A 20,264-nucleotide genomic window follows, 5' to 3' on the forward strand; every position below is an offset into this window, starting at 1 on the left:
ATATTTGTGCTGAAAGGTATTTTTCAAAACATTTGTATTTTAATTTCTAGAGAGATCTTAAATTAGCAATTTATAGAAATATTTAAAAGGATTGACTTTTTTGTCTTTCGGCTGTTCCCTTTCAGGGGTCGCCACAGCGAATTAAAAAATTTAAAAGGATTGACTTATTTACTTAAAATCCAATTTTTTAAAAGAGATCAGAGACAGTTAAACATTCATTCAAAACACCAGATGCGACCAAAAAAATACTTTAATGTGCAAAGTCATGCAGTTATATTTTCTTTTTAAAATAGAACTCTTGTTTAGTTTTTCATTCATAGCCAGCAGTGGTGTGATGTTCAGCAACAGATCCGTGTCACATCATGGCACAGGACAGGAGAAAAACAAAAAGTGTCTAATCAAGTCCGGTTCTAAAACCTGAATGAGATCGGACCGAGTGTGTGTATGTATCTTTACTCCAGCAGGATGAGAGGAGGAACACGGGGCTGAAAAACACAGAAGATCAGAGCTGTATTTCTCCTCTCGGGTGCAACATCAGACATCGAGTCTAACGTAGTGTGTGGTACCGGAACCAGGATCTCCACACTGAGTGTGTTTTAAAAAAAAAAGAAAGAAAAAATTGTGCCTTTAAAGGGATGATCACAGTTTTTTGCTGGGGGTGATGCTTATCTCCCCCTATAGCTCTATAACACTTGTGTATTAAAATAACTTGAGCAAGTGTGTGGAGGATGCTCACAAGAGGGCGCTGTTACAATCCTGGGACACCATTAAAAAAGTAAAGCGATACAGTGATTAAAATTTCATTACATTGTTATTATTATTCATTATAATTTAATGCGGGTGTGTTGTCGTGCGGCGTCTTTCCCATAACCTCTTTCTCTTCTGTACGCCGTCTTGTAAACACACGTGTCTACTTTGTCCTTAGTGTATCCAAATGTCTGATCAGAACCGCTGGACTGCTGCTGAGAAAACATTTGTACCCTATGAACTTGCGGTGTCATTTAAAAAAAAAAAAAACGTCTTGGATGCAGTGATGTGTCTTGATTTGAGGAGTCAGAATGGGCGGAGCTGAGAAGAACCGTTTTAAATAAGGGGCGGAGTTAATCTCCAGGCCGGAATAGTAGTGAATATGAAACGTTAAATGAAATGCAAAAAACATAAGCAATGTGGCTTGCGTAATGAATTAAAGTCGTATCTTTGTTAGAAATGTAAATTTAAGAAAATGTTACAAATGGCACCTTTTGTGTAGTTCAAAGAAGGAGAGTTCAAAGAGAGACATGAAATCATTACATCAGCATGTGGGATGTAAAACATGACCACACACACACAGCAGTACCATAGCGAGCTCAGTGCGTGTGTGTGTGGTGTTACGAGTCGTTGGTGTGTGAGATCTGTTTCCACAGCAGCATCTTCAGGTTGCTGAGGATCAGCGAGTGCTCTATCTGCATCTGTTCTCCAGATCCCGCGAGCTCCTTGCAGACGTTCAGCTGTCGCTCCAGCTCGTTCCGCAGGCTCGCCGGCGCCCCCTGCAGCAGAAAGTCCTCCAGCGCGCTGCAGGCCCGCGCCAGGTTGGTCCGGCTCGGCTCGGCGCCGCAGCGTCGCTCGTCCCTGTGACACGCTGCCCCGCAGTCGCCGCTGTACACGCAGTCGGAGTCTTCCTGACACGGACGAGCTCGCATGCCGCGTCTGAAGGCCTCCTCGGGCACGACGTGTCGCCCGTCTAAAAGACGCAGTTCGTAGCGCTCAGTGTACCCGAAGCTTCCCGGCTTCATGTCGCACAGCAGGAAGGAGCCGAACATCCCGTGGAAAACGTCCTCCACTAGCTCCAGCAGCCCGATGGAGATCTTAGCCTTGCGTGGCCATGACGTGGAAAAAAGGTGATCCAGGCCGCGCCCGAGCACTGCCGTGATCCAGGGCTCGAGTGCAGGAGACAGGTTGAGGCCGTACAGCGGCGTGTACGCGACTCGCTCCACCACGTACAGGTCGCCGCAGAAACCCAGCAGCTTGGGAGTGTGACTGCGTCCCTGCAGAACCACGCTGAGTAAAACCTCGTCCAGCTGCAGGAGAGCCCACGCTGACCGGGCCTCCGGGAGAGACACGCGGCCGTCGTTATTAGCGTCCGCGAACGACAGGACCAGCGAGACCAAGCTGGTGAGATCCGCCTGCTCGCCAACCTTCGCCTAGGGACCAGAACAACAAAATGAACATGAGTGATTGTTACGCACCCGCCACCGTGCTTCACCACTTTCACCTAACTTTAGATCTTCCTCATCAAAAAACAATTTTGGGGATATAGTGGATATAAATTTGTCACACAAAAGGATGGCAAACATATCTAAATCCTGCATCTCTAGTGTTGGCATGTAAAAAGCATCCTTATAAAAAGGAAAAAAAAAAGGCCAAAACGTTAAACCAACCATTCACGAGTCTAAACGCAGGTGAGGTTCGATTCACTTCCTCCAGTCGAGTCGATTCAGAGTTAAATCAATTTCTCGTTCAGGGTTTTATAAACACACTTATGTGGATGTTAAGTTGTTTTTCAGTTTCAGCCCAACACTTTATAATAGTCGTTAAAAAATCTAATAAACAGAAGGAAGTTGCTTCATCTACTTCTCATTTCTTCTTCTTCTTCCTAATTGTTAGAATTCAAGTTGGGTATCTTCTCTACATCGTCCCTCTTAGTACCGCTCTGTGCCTTTGGCTGAAGCTCACTAAGCTGCATGAGCGCCACCTATAGATCTCACTCTCCCTCACCTCCCCGGTCCTTTAAAGCTGACTATCCAGTCGAGTCGTCAATGCTTCCTTCCTCCCATGATCAGTGACTCTCCGTCCTACAACACTTTGCCTTTGCCCTCTTCTCTTCCTCGTTCTCACAGCTCTGACATCGTGTCTGGCCCCTCCTGCTAAACGACTTTCCAAAAAATAAAATTCCCTCGACCCGACATTGGCGCGGCGGTCCTGTTGGCAGCCGTACCTTGACGTGACCGTGCACCATCTCTCTGAACTTCTCCACGGACGTTCCTCTGGTGGGTTTGTCGAAAAGCGCCACCTCCTTCCTCGGCTCCACCTCTTCTCCCAGCTCGTAGTGCATCACGTCGCCCGGGTGGCACTTGATCACCGCGTCCACGTCGCCCCAGCTCGCCGTGTATACCTGACGCGTGGGGAGGAACTTCAGGTCACTTTGCGTCACTTCTCTTATTTTACATATCATCTCTCTTATTTACATTTAATACATGAAACATTTTAAAAAACGTTCTGGTTCTGTAGGACAAAAAATAAATAAAATAATAAAATCGACTTCCGATTAGAGCGGCTTGTTTTTAAGAGGTGGGTGCAAAAGTTTGTACACCCTCCTTACTAACACCCAGCAAAAAAAACATTTTATCTCATTTCATTCAAAACTATTTCCAGCAGATTACTTATTTATCAGTAAAAAAAAATCTATCAAAATGACATCATATATCTGAACGTATAATAAACGTACACTTTTAAGATTATAGTAAACCTCTCAAATCAAATTACATTATATTTACCGATGGGGATACAAACTTTTGAGCAGGCCACTACCAAGTATGACTTGATTTGTGTAATATTCATGCAGTTCTGATTGAAAAACAATGAACAGGCATCGGAGATTCTAACACACACACACACACACGACCCATTTCTACACAGATGCCAAAAAGAATGCACCCTATAGTACTACGCATGTTCCTCCCCGAGTCAGAGCGAGGTTCCCGAGCGCTCACCTGAGTGTTGGGTTTGCTGGAGAGACACCTCCTGAAGTACAGCGAGGCTTTCTCACACAGCCTGCTGCAGGCCGCGCCCTCGATCACTCCCGCGCGGTACTTATCACACTGAGGGGAAGAACGACGCGGGTTAGCGACAACACATCGCCATGGATTTCAAACGTCTGTTCATTAAAAGACATCACACGTCATTCTTTAATGATGAAACACGCCGAGTTCTCCCTGAGGTTACAGCAGCTCTACAGCTTCCTCGTCCCGCCCCGACACTGGAGACTCCTTCCATAAATGTCGTGAAAATGTTAGCGGAGCTCCTGTCATGGCCTTTCATCGGCTTCCGGCCAATCAGCTGCTTATTTTTAATGACTGAGTAAAATAAAGTGTAACTAGTGCTAACTATTTCAGTAGAGCAGCAGTGTTCGCTGTGCGAGTGTGAGTGTGGTGTGCGAGTGTGGTGTTAAACAGAAGCGCAGACTCACGATGGTGGTGTAGCACTCGTGCGCTCTGCAAAGCTCTGTGTAGGACGAGTACTGCACGTACACCACCCAGCTCCCCACAAACACCGCCAGCCAGGTGAGGAACAGGTACTTCACCCGCACGTGCGACAGACCAACCTGCGCGGGAGACACACACACACACACACAGCTTTTGTTTTCTCTTTATTTGGTTTATATAAGAGTCTAGACGTGTCCACTGGTGAGGGTGGAAACCAGTATTGAGTAAAATAACCAGGAGGATCGTGATATGAATGAATCATTACATTTTAAAAGCATAATTTATTGATTCATTTATTCACTCATTTATTAATGTCTGTCTTGTTTTATTTATTTATTTATTTATTCACGTTCTAATGTTACTTTCCAAGTTAACACACCTATAAATGTTCAAACTAACCCACCCAACTTTTGTTAACTTTTATAACAGCAACAATGTCATCATCATCATTATTATTATTATTATTATTATTAATAAAAAAACATATATTTGTAAATTATACCCAAAATCATAATCTGATTCCAGCCTAATTCTATTTATTTTTCAATTACAATTAAAACTTTAAAAGAAATAACTCTTTTATATGTTCGCCTTTGGGATCTGATTGGCCGGTGCTTATGATTGTCCCCGTGTCCATCTACCTCGTAAAACCCCAGACGGACGTCCAACACGCGACATCTGTGCGTCACAGAAAGGCACTAGACTACAGCTGAGAAACGTCCGGCGTCTGAACGTGCTTTGCTGCTTCATATTTTCCACTTGTTAGTGTTGCTAACATATACGGGACGTTTACACTCCCCGGTTTAGGACTTTGCAACCTGCATGGTGTAAAGCTACACATACTCGTGTTTTACAAAATTTTTGGGCTTAAAACATAAAAAAAAAAAAAACTAACAGAATTCTGATCTAACATAAAACTCTGCCTTCATACTATAGGCCACGCCCAAAGAGCGCAGAAACTTCCGAGTGGCGCGAGAGTTGTGCGTTTTAAACATCTCCAATCTGCCTTTTTTCCCAAACTCTGTGAGCAAATTAGTTTCAAATCCATCATTACACACACTTATGCCAGTCTCACAACACCGTGGCGCTAATCAGCTGCTGCCACTCAACCCGCGCGCTCACTGCCAAGTTGAGTTTTGAGACTTTGGAGGCGTTTGAGGCGTTAAACAATTGCTTTTTCTTTTTAATCTTACAGGTGGTGCTCTCTAAACTATTCCCACACTGGCATCCCCGGGGGTGAGGAGGGAATTATTTGCTCTATATAAAGCTTGTTTAGAAAAAATTATTCTGGCAAATAACAAAGAGATACGCACTGCTCACTAAATGTAGCATTGTGTTTAATTTAATTTGAAATTAAATGTTAAACTCTTTTATTTGAAGTTTGTTTGTATTGTTTAAATGCTGCGCTTGGGTTTTAATGTTATAAGGAACTATAAAAAAAACTTTCCACACAGAGGCATCATTGAAATATTGGATGAGGAGATGACTGGTGAATTCCATTCCTAATTTATATAAGACCGTAATGTCTGTACATAAAAAAAAAAAAAACGGTTTCAGAATATTTACAGTATGATTCCTCCAGAGCTGGAGTTAAAGTGGATTAAAATATACTTTTGCAGATAATTGTGCACTGTGCAGTGATTTAATAAATTTTATTAAACGCCCTTTAAATTTTAGACTCAAAATAAAATGTATAGTATATACATCAGCATTAGTATTGTTGTTCTTATTATTATCATATTATTATATGTTGATATAATTATCATGTCACTATAATCATTAGTAGTAGATGTAATTATATAACTTAATATACATATGTTGTGTCATTTAGAGTCTAGTTTTATTTGACAACCTTAAAATCTAACCTTAAAAGTAATATATAGTTCTGCAAATCTGGAACGGCATGCATTTGAACTGCAATCTTTTCCAGATTTGTGCACGAGTTAAAATGGATGCAAGAATGATAAAAAGCAACATTAAAATCCTTATGCACGCATTGAAAACAACACTGAAATCCTTATGCATGCATTGAAAACAACACTCAAATCCTTATGCATGCATTAAAAACATTAAAATCCTTATGCATGCATTGAAAACAATGTTAAAATCCTTGTGCATTCATTAAAAACAACACTTAAATTCTTATGCATGCATTGAAAACAACACTCAAATCCTTATGCATGCATTGAAAACACTCAAATCCTTATGCATGCATTAAAAACAACATTAAAATCCTTATGCATGCATTGAAAACAACATTAAAATCCTTATATATGCATTAAAAACAACACTTAAATCCTTATGCATTCATTAAAAACAACACTTAAATCCTTATGCATGCATTAAAAAACATTAAAATCCTATGCATGCATTGAAAACAACATTAAAATCCTTATGTATGCATTGAAAACAACACTTAAATCCTTATGCATGCATTAAAAACAACATTAAAATCCTTATGCATGCATTAAAAACAACATTAAAATCCTTATGCATGCATTGAAAACAACATTAAAATCCTTATATATGCATTAAAAACAACAATTAAATCCTTATGCATGCATTAAAAACAACATTAAAATCCTTATGCATTCATTAAAAACAACACTTAAATCCTTATGCATGCATTGAAAACAACATTAAAATCCTATGCATGCATTGAAAACAACAATAAAATTCTTATATATGCATTAAAAACAACAATTAAATCCTTATGCATTCATTAAAAACAACACTTAAATCCTTATGCATGCATTGAAAAAACATTAAAATCCTATGCATGCATTGAAAACAACATTAAAATCCTTATGTATGCATTGAAAACAACACTTAAATCCTTATGCATGCATTAAAAACAACATTAAAATCCTTATGCATGCATTGAAAACAACATTAAAATCCTTATATATGCATTAAAAACAACATTAAAATCCTTATGCATGCATTAAAAACAACATTAAAATCCTTATGCATTCATTAAAAACAACACTTAAATCCTTATGCATGCATTAAAAACAACATTAAAATCCTTATGCATTCATTAAAAACAACACTTAAATCCTTATGCATGCATTGAAAACAACATTAAAATCCTTATGTATGCATTGAAAACAACACTTAAATCCTTATGCATGCATTGAAAACAACATTAAAATCCTTATGTATGCATTAAAAAAACAACACTTAAATCCTTACGCATTTAATTAAAAACAACACTCAAATCCTTATGTATGCATTGAAAACAACATTAAAATCCTTATGCATGCATTAAAAACAACATTAAAATCCTTATGTATGCATTAAAAACAACACTTAAATCCATATACATGCAGTTTTGTTTAAAATCACTGAAAGGGGATCAAAGGAAAGAAAATACTCACATGAAAGAGGTAGGACTTGGTGATCCAGGCCCGTGCAAACAGACCTCTCGCCATAGCAGAAACAGATCATTTCAAACCTCTGATCGACCTGCAAAACAAACAGTAGAACATGAATCCCACTCAGTCACACCTCACTGCTCACAGTGTTACTCTGGCTAAGACTCGTAACGTTTCTGTTTTATTGTTGCAAGTCGTGTCCTAAAGCCTCAGTAGTGACCTGGATCTCGTTCAACTCTTATGAAAACCCCCCAGGCTTCATGATCACCCTCTGGTACATTCAACTGCCCCAGGTTCAACTCCTCACTTCCGGGTTGGGATGGTGCAATGGGGTTTTACGACATATCGCGCTTGAAACCGGCTGCAAACAAGCTACGATTTGTGAGGCAAAACTATACAAATATGTGACAATTAACAGCAGGAATATGAAGACAAACATTGTTGTGTTATATTAATATACAATAATAATAATTATATGCACCAAAAAAGCGTAATAGGGAAAAAAAAAACGTTTTAGCGTTATAGACGATCTTTACGACATTTTGCGCTTGAAGTCGGCAAAAAACAAGTCTGTTTTTCACAGCAAGAGAACAAGAAAGATGATCCTGTGTTGCAGCATGGAATGTTTTTTTTTAATCACTTTCTTTTTGGAAAACTAAGGATTAATTAAGTAATGCAGATTCCAGGGTGGCCTTTTAACGAAAATGTGTTTTTAGAAATTCCCCTCATTTCTGCATTAATTCAGTTTACCACCAAAAAAAAATCCCCTCAGGTTTGCATGTCATGTTTCATCTTTCATGTTTCATGTTCCTGTCAAAAAAAAGTATAAAAAAAAAAATTTAAATAGGAAAAAAATTCTGATAATTTTTAAATCGAAAGCTCGGTGACCACCGTCTACTCATGAGTAAAAATGTAAGGAACTAAAAAACACCCATTTATATAAATAAAGCGAGGTTTTGTCTGTACATTGGTCAGAGCTTGCTCTTTCAATGATAACTTTACGTTTCATACATCGAAGGACCAGAAACCAGTCTCAGAAAAACGCTTGTCTGTCTGTTTCATCAGATTATTTTACGATTTAACTTCTTCTAAAAATTCCTTACCTGTCAATGATGTGTACTGATGCTAGTACATGATAAAGAGTTATAGACAATGAGTAAGTGAATTCAAATACCCAGCTTTCATCTTTGTGACCCCGTCTCTTCATGAGAAAAAATTTTAAGGAACTGAAAAACCACCCATCTGTTGTAGAAAGGTAATTACAGACAGGGTGGTGTAATAAGCAGAGTTACCGTTAGCACCACAATGTCGATGAGTTTCCTGTCCTAAACTGTTTTACATCACAAAGAGATGACCCACCTACTTCAGGACATAAGTTTTAAATGCATGAATCGTGAAATGAAAATGAAATGAATCATTACATCATTAAATGTTTTACACCAACACAGCAAAACCTTTTGATGTTTGTTACTTTTTTCATTAAACCATTTAACATGTTTCTGCAAAAATACTTTAAAAAAAAGGCATTTAAAAGGCATATATGAAAGTATATACAGTATATTTCATAAGTCAGTCATTCTGAAGAACTGGGACAAAATTTAAAAAATCCATTATTTCTAAAATCTTTAATATATTGTACTGTATATTGATGATCAGTATTTTTGTACAAATAAAAACCATGACAGGATTTTTGTCAACACCATCGGACATTAAAATCTATATTTAAATCATATTTATTTTTTTGAAAACATTGTTTATTACTTGTTTAATAACCAAGTGTTTTTGTAACTGACATATAATTATTTAAAAACTCAATACAGCACCTTTAAATTGCATTTAATTAGGATAAAAACTGGCATAAGTTATTACAAAATAATACCTTTATTTAATTACAGATTTTAGGATTGTACTGAATTTACAGTTTTAGGACTGAAATTGCCTAAAAATCTGATATCACCCAAATAAGGATGGTTCCTTTTTAAGTCTGGCTCATCTCAAGGTTTCTTCCTCATGTCATCTCGGGGAGTTTGTTCCTTACCACCATCGCCTCTGGCTTCTTCTTTTTCTAAATATATAAATTATTTAAATATATTTTGGAAATTTCATTTCTGTAAAGTTACAAGTTATGTGGCATTTAGAACTGTCGTTATTTGCTCATCAAGTACAGAATGAGCATAAAGTCCTTCCCGGATTCCAAACATATATTATATAAAGTGTCGCCAAAGTACAAACTTATGATTTATTTCAAGTTTGTGTATAAATACACTCACCATCAATGTGCATATGACTTTTTCCTGTTCTGATGATTGATGAAAAGAATAACTGAACCTCTTCTTTTGTATCTGCATGAATGAGGTGTTCCTTATTAAGTGGAGGGTAAGTGTATAACCATAATAAGTTAAAATGTTTAAGTTATGCTATAATATCTTCCATAATTAGGGTAGGACTTTATGCTTTATTGTAAATGTAGTCATGGCACATCTCAGTCAACAAGGGGGGTTGGTTTGATATGTGAAGTGTTAGGGACAGGAATTAGCAGGGTTCTAGTGGTTGGGGTCCTACCCATGTACAGTTCTTATTTATTTATTTATTTTAACCTTTTTTTATTATTATACATAATATACTTTGGGGCACTGCTAGAATTTTGGTGCTTTGTGAAACACTATAATTTTGGACAAATCTAGAGCATGTATACAAATAGCACACAAACCAAACTTATTTCATGAATAAAACTTATAATTTACTGTTAATTACCCAATAAATAAAATTTGATCATTTGTTTCCTGTAAAGTAAGTAGCTTTACTATATACATACTGCCTGCTGTTACTTTTCACCACTAGGGGTCAGTATATAGTTTAGGCGTTTGTGCACGCAGAGGGTTTTGAGGGCACATATGCGCGTGCGCACTTTGTGACACTTGGTTGTGATGTAATAGTACTGAGTACTGAAAATGACATCATAGTAATGCAGCACAGTGCGTGCTAACCGTCAGTCTTTAACCGAATCTCACATGAAATAGAAAATATTTCATTTTATATTATTATTTTTAAAAGATAAAGTATGCAGTAGACTTTACCAGACACATTTGCAAGCTGAAGTCTTTGGAAAGTGCTGCAAAGCGACACTGTCGAAGAAGTGTCTAACGAGCATCTTAGTAAATTTACATCACGTAATGTCTTTTAGTGTTCCCCCCCAGCACAGCGTGTTGGTTTAGCTAGCATCAGGTTAGTTTGCTTTGTCCCATCATCGTGGCGACCATGGACAACAACAATCCGGGATCAGGCGTTTATAACGGTGGCATTTTCGGTGGTGGATCCGCTACGTATTCTGGAGTACCGCTGACTGGATTGAACCCGATCTCACCCTACCTCAACATTGACCCTCGCTACCTTCTTCAGGATACAGATGAATTCATATCACTCACTGGAGCAAACGAAACGCGTGGACGCTTAGTGCTAAGCTTCTTCACCATTGGAGGATCCTACATGACTGGAGCTGCCTTTGGATCGCTGAGCGGGCTTCGTCAGGGCCTGAAGGAGACCAGAGATATGACATGGAGAAAACCCAGAAATGTACAAATTGTAAACATGATCAAACAGCAGGGGGCGTCATGGGGTAACGCGTTAGGATCGATAGCTCTGATGTACAGCCTGTTTGGTGTCGCTATAGAAAAAGCCAGAGGAGCAGAAGATGCCGTTAACACAGTAGCTGCTGGAACGTTAACAGGGATGATGGTTAAATCCACAGGTGGACTAAAAAGTGCTGCCAGGGGAGGCGTTATTGGATTAGCCATATCAGGATTATACACTCTCTACAACACCTGGGGATAACCTTAAAGACACAGCTTTGAACTGATCCTGTTTAAGTGGACGGAGTCGTCGCCACCAGTGGGTACTCACTGGATTAAAGAGGTCTTGTATTTTTTTTCATCTAGAAAAGATTCGTTATTCCATAAAGGGTTGGACTTTTGAGAATATAGATGCAGATCAATTAGATCTGTAATATAAGGTTACTTTTTTAGTCTTTGTTTCCAATACTTCCTTCGCTTCCTTTTCTGTTTGATGTAATTTATTTATTTATTTATTTTCCTTTTTTTCTTTTTCTGCTGATTGGCTTTTTTTTTTAGTTTAGTTTAGTTTGTTTGTTTGTTTGTTTGTTGTTGTTTTTTGTGGGGTGGGTAGAGGGGTACGGTTAGAAAAAAATAGTGTACATATATTATATTAAAAAAAACTTATGTCCAAACTTTTGACTGATACTGTGTGTGTGTATGTGTTTGTGTGTGTGTTTATTGCCAAAAATAAACTGACACTTGTGATGAAAACTGCTAAAACAAGAAGCAATGCAAAAAGCAAAGGTACTTCACCTACTACTAATAAACACATAAAAACACTCACTCACTCATCATCTATACCACTTAATTCTATACCGCATGTGTTGTGCCCTGGCATGAGTTGGCACTATGATGATTGTGTCCCCGACCTTCTGCCCAGAGTTCCATGGGCTCTAGGACCACGGAAAACCTACAGAGGATAAACAGTGCCAAAGAAGAATGGATGGGGGAAAATTCCTAAATTGCCAAATTAAGAACTGATGATAAGATCATCGATGAGTGAGGAACTTGTTCGGTTCAGTTGTCCTGATGAATCTGTTTTGTCTTCATGGAGTTCTATTAAACAATGGAAAATTCTTACTGATCACGTCAGAGCATTGTGATTTTTATATAAACTTTAAAGAGGTTCTTTAAACAATACATGGCTTGGAAAAGAACAAGTCACCAGGAAATGATGGTATTACATAATTAAAATCTCTTAATTAATTGGAAACTAGTAGGCACGGTGGTGTAGTGTTTAGCACTGTCGCCTTGCACCTCCAGGGTCCGGGTTTGATTCCCGTCCTTTGTGCATGGAGTTTGCATGTTCTCCCCGTGCTTGATGGGTTTCCTCTGGGTACCCTGGTTTCCTTCCACAGTCCAAAGACATGCAGATTAGGCTAATTAGCGTTCCCAATTTGCCTGTAGTGTGTGAGTGTGTGTATTGTGTGTGGCCTGCGATGGATTGTCCAGGGTGTACCCCGCCTCATGACGTTTAAGGACCACAAATGATCTGGGAAATTTACTTGATAACCTTTTTCTTAAACTAACGTAAAAAAAGGAGACAATCGAGGAGTTCTGGACACCCTTTATGCAATTCATGATGACTGTATAAACACCTGGATTATCTCTTGTGTTTGATAAAATAAAATAATGTAAAACCAATAAATATAATTGTGAATAAAAACAGATTGTACTCAACTTCTTTATCATAAATCGGACCAGCTGAACAAAGATAATTACTTGGCACGACCAGCTCTCACTCGCCATGCATGAGAAGCTAATCTGTCCACGTCAATCTGAGAAGACAGTGTGTGCTCAGTCCGGATGATGGAGGTGAAGTTTAGCCGGGTGCCCTAGGCTGTGTTTGATTGACAGCTGCGTCTCCAAGGACGCGCAACACATCACGGAAAGCGCGGCGTTGCATCAGTACAGGAGTTTATTGTCTATACGGAGGAGCAGGTCCGTCTGGATACGGACACGCGTCATGAGAGTGCGCGCAATCGCGCGAGCGGTGAAGATAGTTCCAAGTGAATACCCGAATCTCCGAGTCAGCTTGTGAGATCAAAAGAGATTCAATGTTACAGCGATGGCCTTTGATGTTTTTTTTTTAAAGGTGTTTGCGCACAACCCAGTGACAGACCAAGTTAATGGCTAGAATTTTAGAAGTTTAGACTGACATTACAGCTTATTTAGGTTAAAAAGAGATCCAGGATGGTAAAAAAAATTGTATATTGTAAAATGTACCCTCCCAGGGTATGTTTCTTTTAAAAATGGAATTCTTTTCTTTTTGAAGTTTTTTTTTGTGACGTTTGATTATCTGGCTTGATTATTACGTGCTATCCCCAAATGTGTAAAAAAAAAAAAAAAAAAAGAAAAAAAAGCATCATACCAAGTTTTACCTCTCACTCAGTCTAAAATAACTTGTGTATTATTCATGTTACTGTAAAAGTAAACTCTCTCTATGTGGATAAAGATATAGATATAGATGTATGTGTATAAATATATGTGTTTATTTGTACATTCTGTAAAAGCTGATGATGAGTAAGTTGGTGGTGTGTGTGGCCGGGGCTGTAGCTCTGGCAGCTGGACTTTACGCCCGTCAGCGTGGACACGATGAGCTGGTAACCCTGTCGTCTGATGAGCAATCTGATCATAAAGGTAGTATTTTTTTCATGCGGGCCTGGCTAATCCCCTTGATTCCTCTTGATTTTTAAGACACAGTGTTAGTACTAAGCATAGAGCCATAAGCCATAGAGTGCCATAAGATGAAGCAGATGCTTTATGAGATGGAGCAGAAAAATTATGGGATGAATGAGAACGATGAAAAGATGGAGGACCTCACCTACTGCATGAGTTAGAAGTATCAGAAGTATTTCACTTAAAAGTAGTTCACTTATCAGCTAGCAGGTAGCCGACATTAATGTAATCCTTCTGAAAATTACTGTCTGATTCAGGAGAAGCAGCAGTGCTGTGCTGTAAATAGTAATACTAATAATAAAACAATATTGCAGATTGTTTCAGCGTTACATGCCACAGATTGCCTTGGATGAGATTTGTGTGAAATTCCTCTGACTCATGCATTCTTACATGATGTTTTTGCTTTTGCATTTAAACCCAGTACAGGAAGGCTCTTTAGGTTTTCCACAATCTTCTGATAGAAAACAGGACATGCAGATGGACAGCCTCAGCCCTGAGGTACTTATCAAACCTCAATCACTTGCACTTATCAGCTAGCAGTTAGTCGGCGTTAGAGTTTGTACTAGATTACAGACCGGTTTGAATGTTTGAATTTTGACCGGAGGTCCTAACATTGTAGTAAAAATGGGAATAAATACAATGGCCTCCACAGTCCCTAGTTGGACTACAAATGTTCCTAAATGGTTGGATGGATGGTTGGCTGAATGAATGGACTGGGTCTCATTAAGATATTTTCTTCCACATTTTAGGGATGTGAGCAAGAACGACAGGCTCACAGCATCCTAAAACTGAAGTATGCTGAGATAAAGAAGAAATATGATGAGATGAAGGAGGAGCATGATGAAATGAAGAAGAACCACGATGTAATAAATCAAAAGAATAATCAGATGAAGAAATACCATGCTGAGATGATGATAAAAAAGAATAATGAGAAAAACCATGTTGAAATGAAGGAGAAATATGATGAGATGAAGGAGAAATATAAACAGATGAAGAAAACACATGATGAGATGAAGGAGAGATATAATGCTATGGACCAGAAGAATGATGAGATTAAGAAAAACCATGGTGAGATGAAGAAAAAGCATGATGAGATGAAGCAGAAGCATGATAAAATGAAGAAAAAACAAGATGAAATGGAGAAGAATCATGATGAGATGAAGAAAAACCATAATGAGATAAAGGAGAAATATGAAGAGATGAAGAAAAACCATGATGGGATAAAAGAGGAGTATGATGAGATGAAGCGGAAGCATGATGAGGTGAAGGAAAAGCATGATAAAATAAAAGAGAAGCATGATCATAATGAGATGAAGCAGAAATGTGATAAGATAAAGCAGAAGTATGATGAGATGAAGAATAAACATAAGATGAAGGAGAAGCATGATGAAATGAAGTACAATGAGATGAGGGATGAGTTACAAAAGGTACTTTTACATTAATGCATTCTTTTTCTGTCCAGCATGTTTTCTATCCAGGTGCTTACTCACTGCTAATTGCTGATTTGACATTTCATTTTGCATCACATTGCACTGTGAACTTCTCTGCCAATTTTTTCTTAGAAATGAATGCAACAGTGTTACGAATTGTATCTTCTATCAGCTTGGACCTCACCTGTTACACTTTAGCAATGTCTTCCTTTCTTTATTTCCATCTCTACCCATTAAAGCGAGTACCCTTTGGTCCCTGCAGGTCCAGGTTGCCTTGGCTAAAGCTGAGGAGAATGCTCAGAATGCTCTGGAGTCCAACACTCAGCTCAAGCTCAAGAACGCCAACCTGATGCAGCAAATGGAAAGTCTGCAAGGCGTCATGGAGAAGTTGCAGAGACAACGGCTAACCATCCACAGCAGGTCTAATAAAGTTGGGAAGGTGAGTGAATAAAACCTTGCTTTTAATCTCCCGTAATGTAAACATGAATAGAGTGATGTAAGGTGGAGCAGATGGATGATGTTTGAACAAAACAAGATCCCAAATTACAGACAAAATACGAAACTCTAACCCTAACCCTTGGATGATCTGGCCAATCTACTGACTCATCTACTGAATCAGATTGAAAATGAAACCAGGAATCCATTACAGGCAACTCCAGGAAAGGATGACGGTTACCTGAGAAGAAACAATCCTGTAGAAAGCCTATTTGTTCTCACTTCATATTTTTCCAGGCTCTAAATGGTAAAAGTGGCCTCGCAGCAAAGGAGAAAGAAAACATTTAGGTGTATAAAAGTTAGTACACCTTCTTTTAATTCCACGTTTGAAGCACAATTAAAATCATCTCATCATTCTGGGTCTCAGTATTAGCTAAATACAACCTCAGACACGAACATCAATATATAATTTTATATATGCTATTATTTATTTAACACATAAAATTAGGCCAAAAAAAAAAAAAAGCATTCAGGTAACTTGTAGAGCACACCTTTAAGTAATTCTTTCCTGTATGACTGGTTAAGAGGTGTTTCTAATGAAATTATGTTTGGTTTTTAGCAAACATGTCACTGGCCAGAGAACTTCATTTTAGTCTTATTTGTCCACAGGACATTGTTCCAGAAGTCTTGTGGTTTGCTTCGATGTAGTTTTGAGAACCTCAGTTGTGCTCCCATGTTCTTTTAGACAGAAGAGGCTTTTTTTCTGACTTTACCATTTAACATGCTAAGTGAGGCCTGTAGAGTCTGAGATGTAGCTTTTCTCATTTTCTGAGCATTGCATGGTCTGACTTTGGGCTGAATGTGCTGGGGCGCCCACCCCTCGGAAGACTGGACTTGACCTTCAATGCTTTTTACATGTGAGTAATCTTTCTCATGTTGAACTCCAAATTGTTTGAAAATGGTTTAATGGCCTCCCAGTGGTGCAGTGGTAAAGCGCTCGTCCTATCAGCCGGAGATTGCGAGTTTGATTCCCGGGTAAAGAGGGCGCTTCACAAAACAAACTCCCTATAACTCCGCCCACCGCTCGTGATGTCACGGATAGATTGTATAAAACTTAATTAGGGGGAAATTTTGGGGGAAAATGGTTTAATAACCCTTTCCAGAATGATGTGATTTTTTTCCAGATTATTGGCATTGTGTTAAAACACACCTGAATGTTCCACACCAGCAAATTGCTAAAACCTCTGATTTTATAGAGGTCTGCACACCTGCTGGTGATCGAGTGATCAAGGCTGCATCATCAACTTGGCTGCTACTTCCTCTCTTGAATCAGGATAATCGATGCCAGGATAACCATACCACCGAACACGATAGTTTCAATGATATCACAGCATTCATTAACAACTAGGTTTTTAATAAAAGTGAACTGGCCTTTTGCAGAAGTGAGCATTTCACATTTAAGTTAAACCTTTTCTGATCCCTGGTTGTCGTTTAGGAGAAAGAGATAGAGAAGCAGGAGGATCACAGCGCCTTGTCTCAGGACGAGGACGTTAGGGTGAGCTTTTCTTTTTATTACAACACAACTGCTGCTGAGTGTAAAAGACATATCTGTGTAGTCCAGAGGAGGAAATATGTCATTTTTGGGATTTCAAGCGTTCTCAAATTCACACACATATTGTTTGAGTTCAGAATTTATCTCAACTAAATCACCTGTTGACTTTGTTTTTACAGGATTTCCACTTAATGTGACTGATTAAGTTAACTAGTCTTTCCAAACAACAGTGTTCCAATCAGGCGATTGTTTTATAGCGTCCAGGACTAGATTTCTTATACTAAACCTGTGTTTGTTCTCTTCTATACTCATTCTCAGGAAAGGAGCCATAGAGGCGCCGCCGATGGACCACTGTCTGCACCTCTGCTTCCTGCAAATCTTAAATGGAGTGACTTGATTGAAGCCTCGTTATCTCCAGAAACCACACCCACCCTGGAGCTGGAGGTGAAGCCTCTAATGCGTTGTTTATTGTATTGCTTGGAGAAACACACTGTGTGTGTGTTGTGTGTTTAATGTGTTCCCACCAGTGATTCAGTGCAAAAACAATACACAGTGCATTATGACTGAACATTTTCTAAAATGACTCTAATTTCGTTGCTGTTGTTTTATTGCTGTTGCTTTTCCTGTTAATTTATTATAATTTAGAAACGTTAGAATGAATCTGTGTTTCATTTCCTCCCAGAAAAAGCGTGGCTTCGAGGAACGGGGAGACTGCAAGCCGGAGATCGACACGGTACACACTGCACACACAATGGACTTTCTTTATCTTTAAATGGTCTAAGGTGTTTGGGATTCCACAAATATTTCGTAAAAACTAAACCCAAAGCTTGCAACAAATTGTTAAGAAACGTGTACGGTGCTGCTTTAAATATAGCTACAGTGACTTTTATCCCTAGCTAATTTGATTCCAGCCATTTTATTATTATAATGATAATTTTTTGATGATTTGTGTTTGCTCTTTCTTAGACTCCAGTGCGACAGCGAACTCGGCGCAGGAGGGCAGGGCGAGTACGAGCGGATGCGGCTAAGGAAAATGAGAAAATTGATTGTGTTCAAAAGGAAAAGAAAAAAGAGAAGCAGTTTCCCAAACTCCAACGAAACAGTCAGCCTCAGCGCAGGAGCCGTAGACGGAGACTTAAAAAGATCCCTGCGTGATTTATTTAAACAGGTATTGTCCATATATAAAAGGTTTTTTTTTTTTTTTTTTTTTTTGTCCAAGCACTGTTTGTTAAAAACAAAGCCGTTTCAGGTGACATTTATATCATGTGCTTTTTTTGTACTCTAGGAAGTGGATGAGAAGATTTTACCGCTGTGTCCAGGAAGTGAATGAGCATAAAAAATATTAATAAAAAAAAATTCACCCAGATGAATGTTCTTTGTATTTTTCAAAAGAAAAGCAGATGATAAAATGGTAACTGAGAGATTATTAAGCTACTGAAGCTAATGGAAAGGAGGCTCTGGATGTGATGCCATAACTTTTTAAGAGCGACTCGATTTGACTTTAATAATGTGAACAGCGAGCAGCATTGTTAGCATGTTTCATTACTTCGGTAGTTAAACTAGCTATTTGCTACCATTGCTAATTAAATTTACAGAAACTTTGCACTTTGGGAAATGCAAATAAAAAATGTTAGCATTGCATCGCTATTTTTTATATTACATACAACATAAATTAACAGAAACTAACTAGCTAACTTAAAGACTTAATTAGCCGGCTAGCAGGGAAAAGACAGACTGACATTTTAAGTTAACAGAGATCTATCTACGTTTGTACAAAAGAGACAACATAAAGTGCACGTGAAAATGTGCAAACAAGAGCGACAAAGTGACAACACTTGTGGTAAAGAGATGATGAGTTAAAGTAGTGGAAGGAGAAACAGTTCCTTGTAAGTAGCAGCAAAGGTAAAAATAATTTGTGCAAATTAGCAATTGATGAATATTGTGAAAAAGAGCATTTACAGGTTGGTGTGTACAATAGTTGGATAGTGTTGATCAGTGTGTTTGCGCGGGTGTTGATTTATCAGTCCAGTCGCAATGTTTTGAGGTAGTTAAATTAATCTGAGTGATAATGTGTGTGTGTGTGTGTGTGTGTGTGTGTTTATCAGTCCAGTCCCTTTTTATTGGGGAGACAGTTGGCTTGTGGAAAAAATCTGTTACACAGTCTGGATGTGAGCACCGGAATTTGGTGCTGTCTACGATCTCCAAAGAGGAGCCGTTGATGCTCAGCGGAGAATGGTCTCTCCGTGTCCTCCTAAAGTCAACAACTATCTCCTTTGTCTTCTCGACATTCAGAGACAGTTTGTTGTCTTTACATTAGTCCGTTAGCTTCCGCACTTCCTCTCTGTAGGCCCACAACGGTTATTTGTGAGGTCAGACACTGATGTTGGACGAGAAGACCTGGCTCGCAGTCTCTGCTCTAATTCATCCCAAAGGTGTTCTATCGGGTTGAGGTCAGGACTCATGTGCAGGCCAGGCAAGTTCTTCCACACCAAACTCACTCATCCATGTCTTTATGAACCGTGCAACGGTGCTATTCATGTTTGAACAGGAGGCGGCCGTTCCCCAAACTGTTCCCTCAAAGTTGGGAGCATGAAATTTTTCTAAAATGTCTGGGTATGATGACGCATTAAGAGGTCCTTTCACTGGAATTAAGCGGCCGAGCTCATTCCTGAAACACAACCCCACACCAGTTTCAACATGACTGCAAACCTTTGGGAAGAATTAAAGCAGAGACTGTGAGCCAGGCCTTTACGTCCAACATCAGTGTCTGACCTCACAAATGCGCTTTTGGAAGTATGGTCACAAATTCCCATGAACACCAATATAACGTTGGGGGCCAACGTTATATGAAACACTATGGATATAATATTAAGAATTAAAAATGACGGATTAAGTATGTTAGGGATTAAGAATTGAATGTTACTCAAGTTCATATGCAT

The 20,264-nt window shown here is 38.8% G+C and overlaps 3 protein-coding genes and 1 long non-coding RNA gene across 7 annotated transcripts; 3 read left to right on the top strand and 1 right to left on the bottom strand.

Annotated features, from left to right (window-relative positions):
* Nucleotides 1–232: 232 nt before the first annotated feature.
* On the bottom strand, nucleotides 233–8,929 carry dipk1aa (divergent protein kinase domain 1Aa). Of its 4 annotated transcripts, none has more exons than XM_053487152.1 (6): nucleotides 8,793–8,929; nucleotides 7,622–7,709; nucleotides 4,226–4,360; nucleotides 3,750–3,857; nucleotides 2,975–3,151; nucleotides 233–2,180 (listed from the first exon to the last, which is right to left on the bottom strand). In XM_053487152.1, the coding sequence occupies exons 2-6, from the start codon at nucleotides 7,673–7,675 to the stop codon at nucleotides 1,368–1,370; spliced, it is 1,287 nt and encodes a 428-aa protein (XP_053343127.1). In that variant the 5' UTR covers nucleotides 7,676–7,709; nucleotides 8,793–8,929; the 3' UTR covers nucleotides 233–1,367. The 4 variants fall into 4 exon arrangements, with proteins under 4 accessions (XP_053343127.1, XP_053343129.1, XP_053343126.1 ...); XM_053487154.1 differs by having other exon boundaries at nucleotides 8,722–8,835; XM_053487151.1 differs by lacking the exon at nucleotides 8,793–8,929 and adding an exon at nucleotides 7,839–8,146.
* Nucleotides 8,930–10,764: 1,835 nt separating this feature from the next.
* On the top strand, nucleotides 10,765–11,568 carry LOC128513320 (mitochondrial import inner membrane translocase subunit Tim23-like). The gene has a single exon (XM_053487056.1). The coding sequence runs from the start codon at nucleotides 10,877–10,879 to the stop codon at nucleotides 11,447–11,449; it is 573 nt and encodes a 190-aa protein (XP_053343031.1). The 5' UTR covers nucleotides 10,765–10,876; the 3' UTR covers nucleotides 11,450–11,568.
* Nucleotides 11,569–13,810: 2,242 nt separating this feature from the next.
* Nucleotides 13,811–17,059, top strand: LOC128512886 (repetitive organellar protein-like). Its single transcript, XM_053486373.1, has 5 exons — nucleotides 13,811–13,869; nucleotides 14,330–14,406; nucleotides 14,658–15,335; nucleotides 15,601–15,777; nucleotides 17,030–17,059. Exons 2-5 carry the CDS (start codon nucleotides 14,380–14,382, stop codon nucleotides 17,057–17,059), a joined length of 912 nt encoding a protein of 303 aa, XP_053342348.1. The 5' UTR covers nucleotides 13,811–13,869; nucleotides 14,330–14,379.
* Nucleotides 17,060–17,078: 19 nt separating this feature from the next.
* On the top strand, nucleotides 17,079–18,773 carry LOC128512732 (uncharacterized). The gene is made up of 5 exons (XR_008356320.1): nucleotides 17,079–17,328; nucleotides 17,644–17,769; nucleotides 18,008–18,058; nucleotides 18,292–18,493; nucleotides 18,611–18,773. It is a non-coding gene; the product is annotated as an uncharacterized LOC128512732 (long non-coding RNA).
* The last annotated feature ends 1,491 nt before the right edge of the window (nucleotides 18,774–20,264 follow it).

This window comes from Clarias gariepinus, chromosome 25 (genome assembly GCF_024256425.1).
Source record: "Clarias gariepinus isolate MV-2021 ecotype Netherlands chromosome 25, CGAR_prim_01v2, whole genome shotgun sequence".
NCBI lineage: Eukaryota > Metazoa > Chordata > Actinopteri > Siluriformes > Clariidae > Clarias > Clarias gariepinus.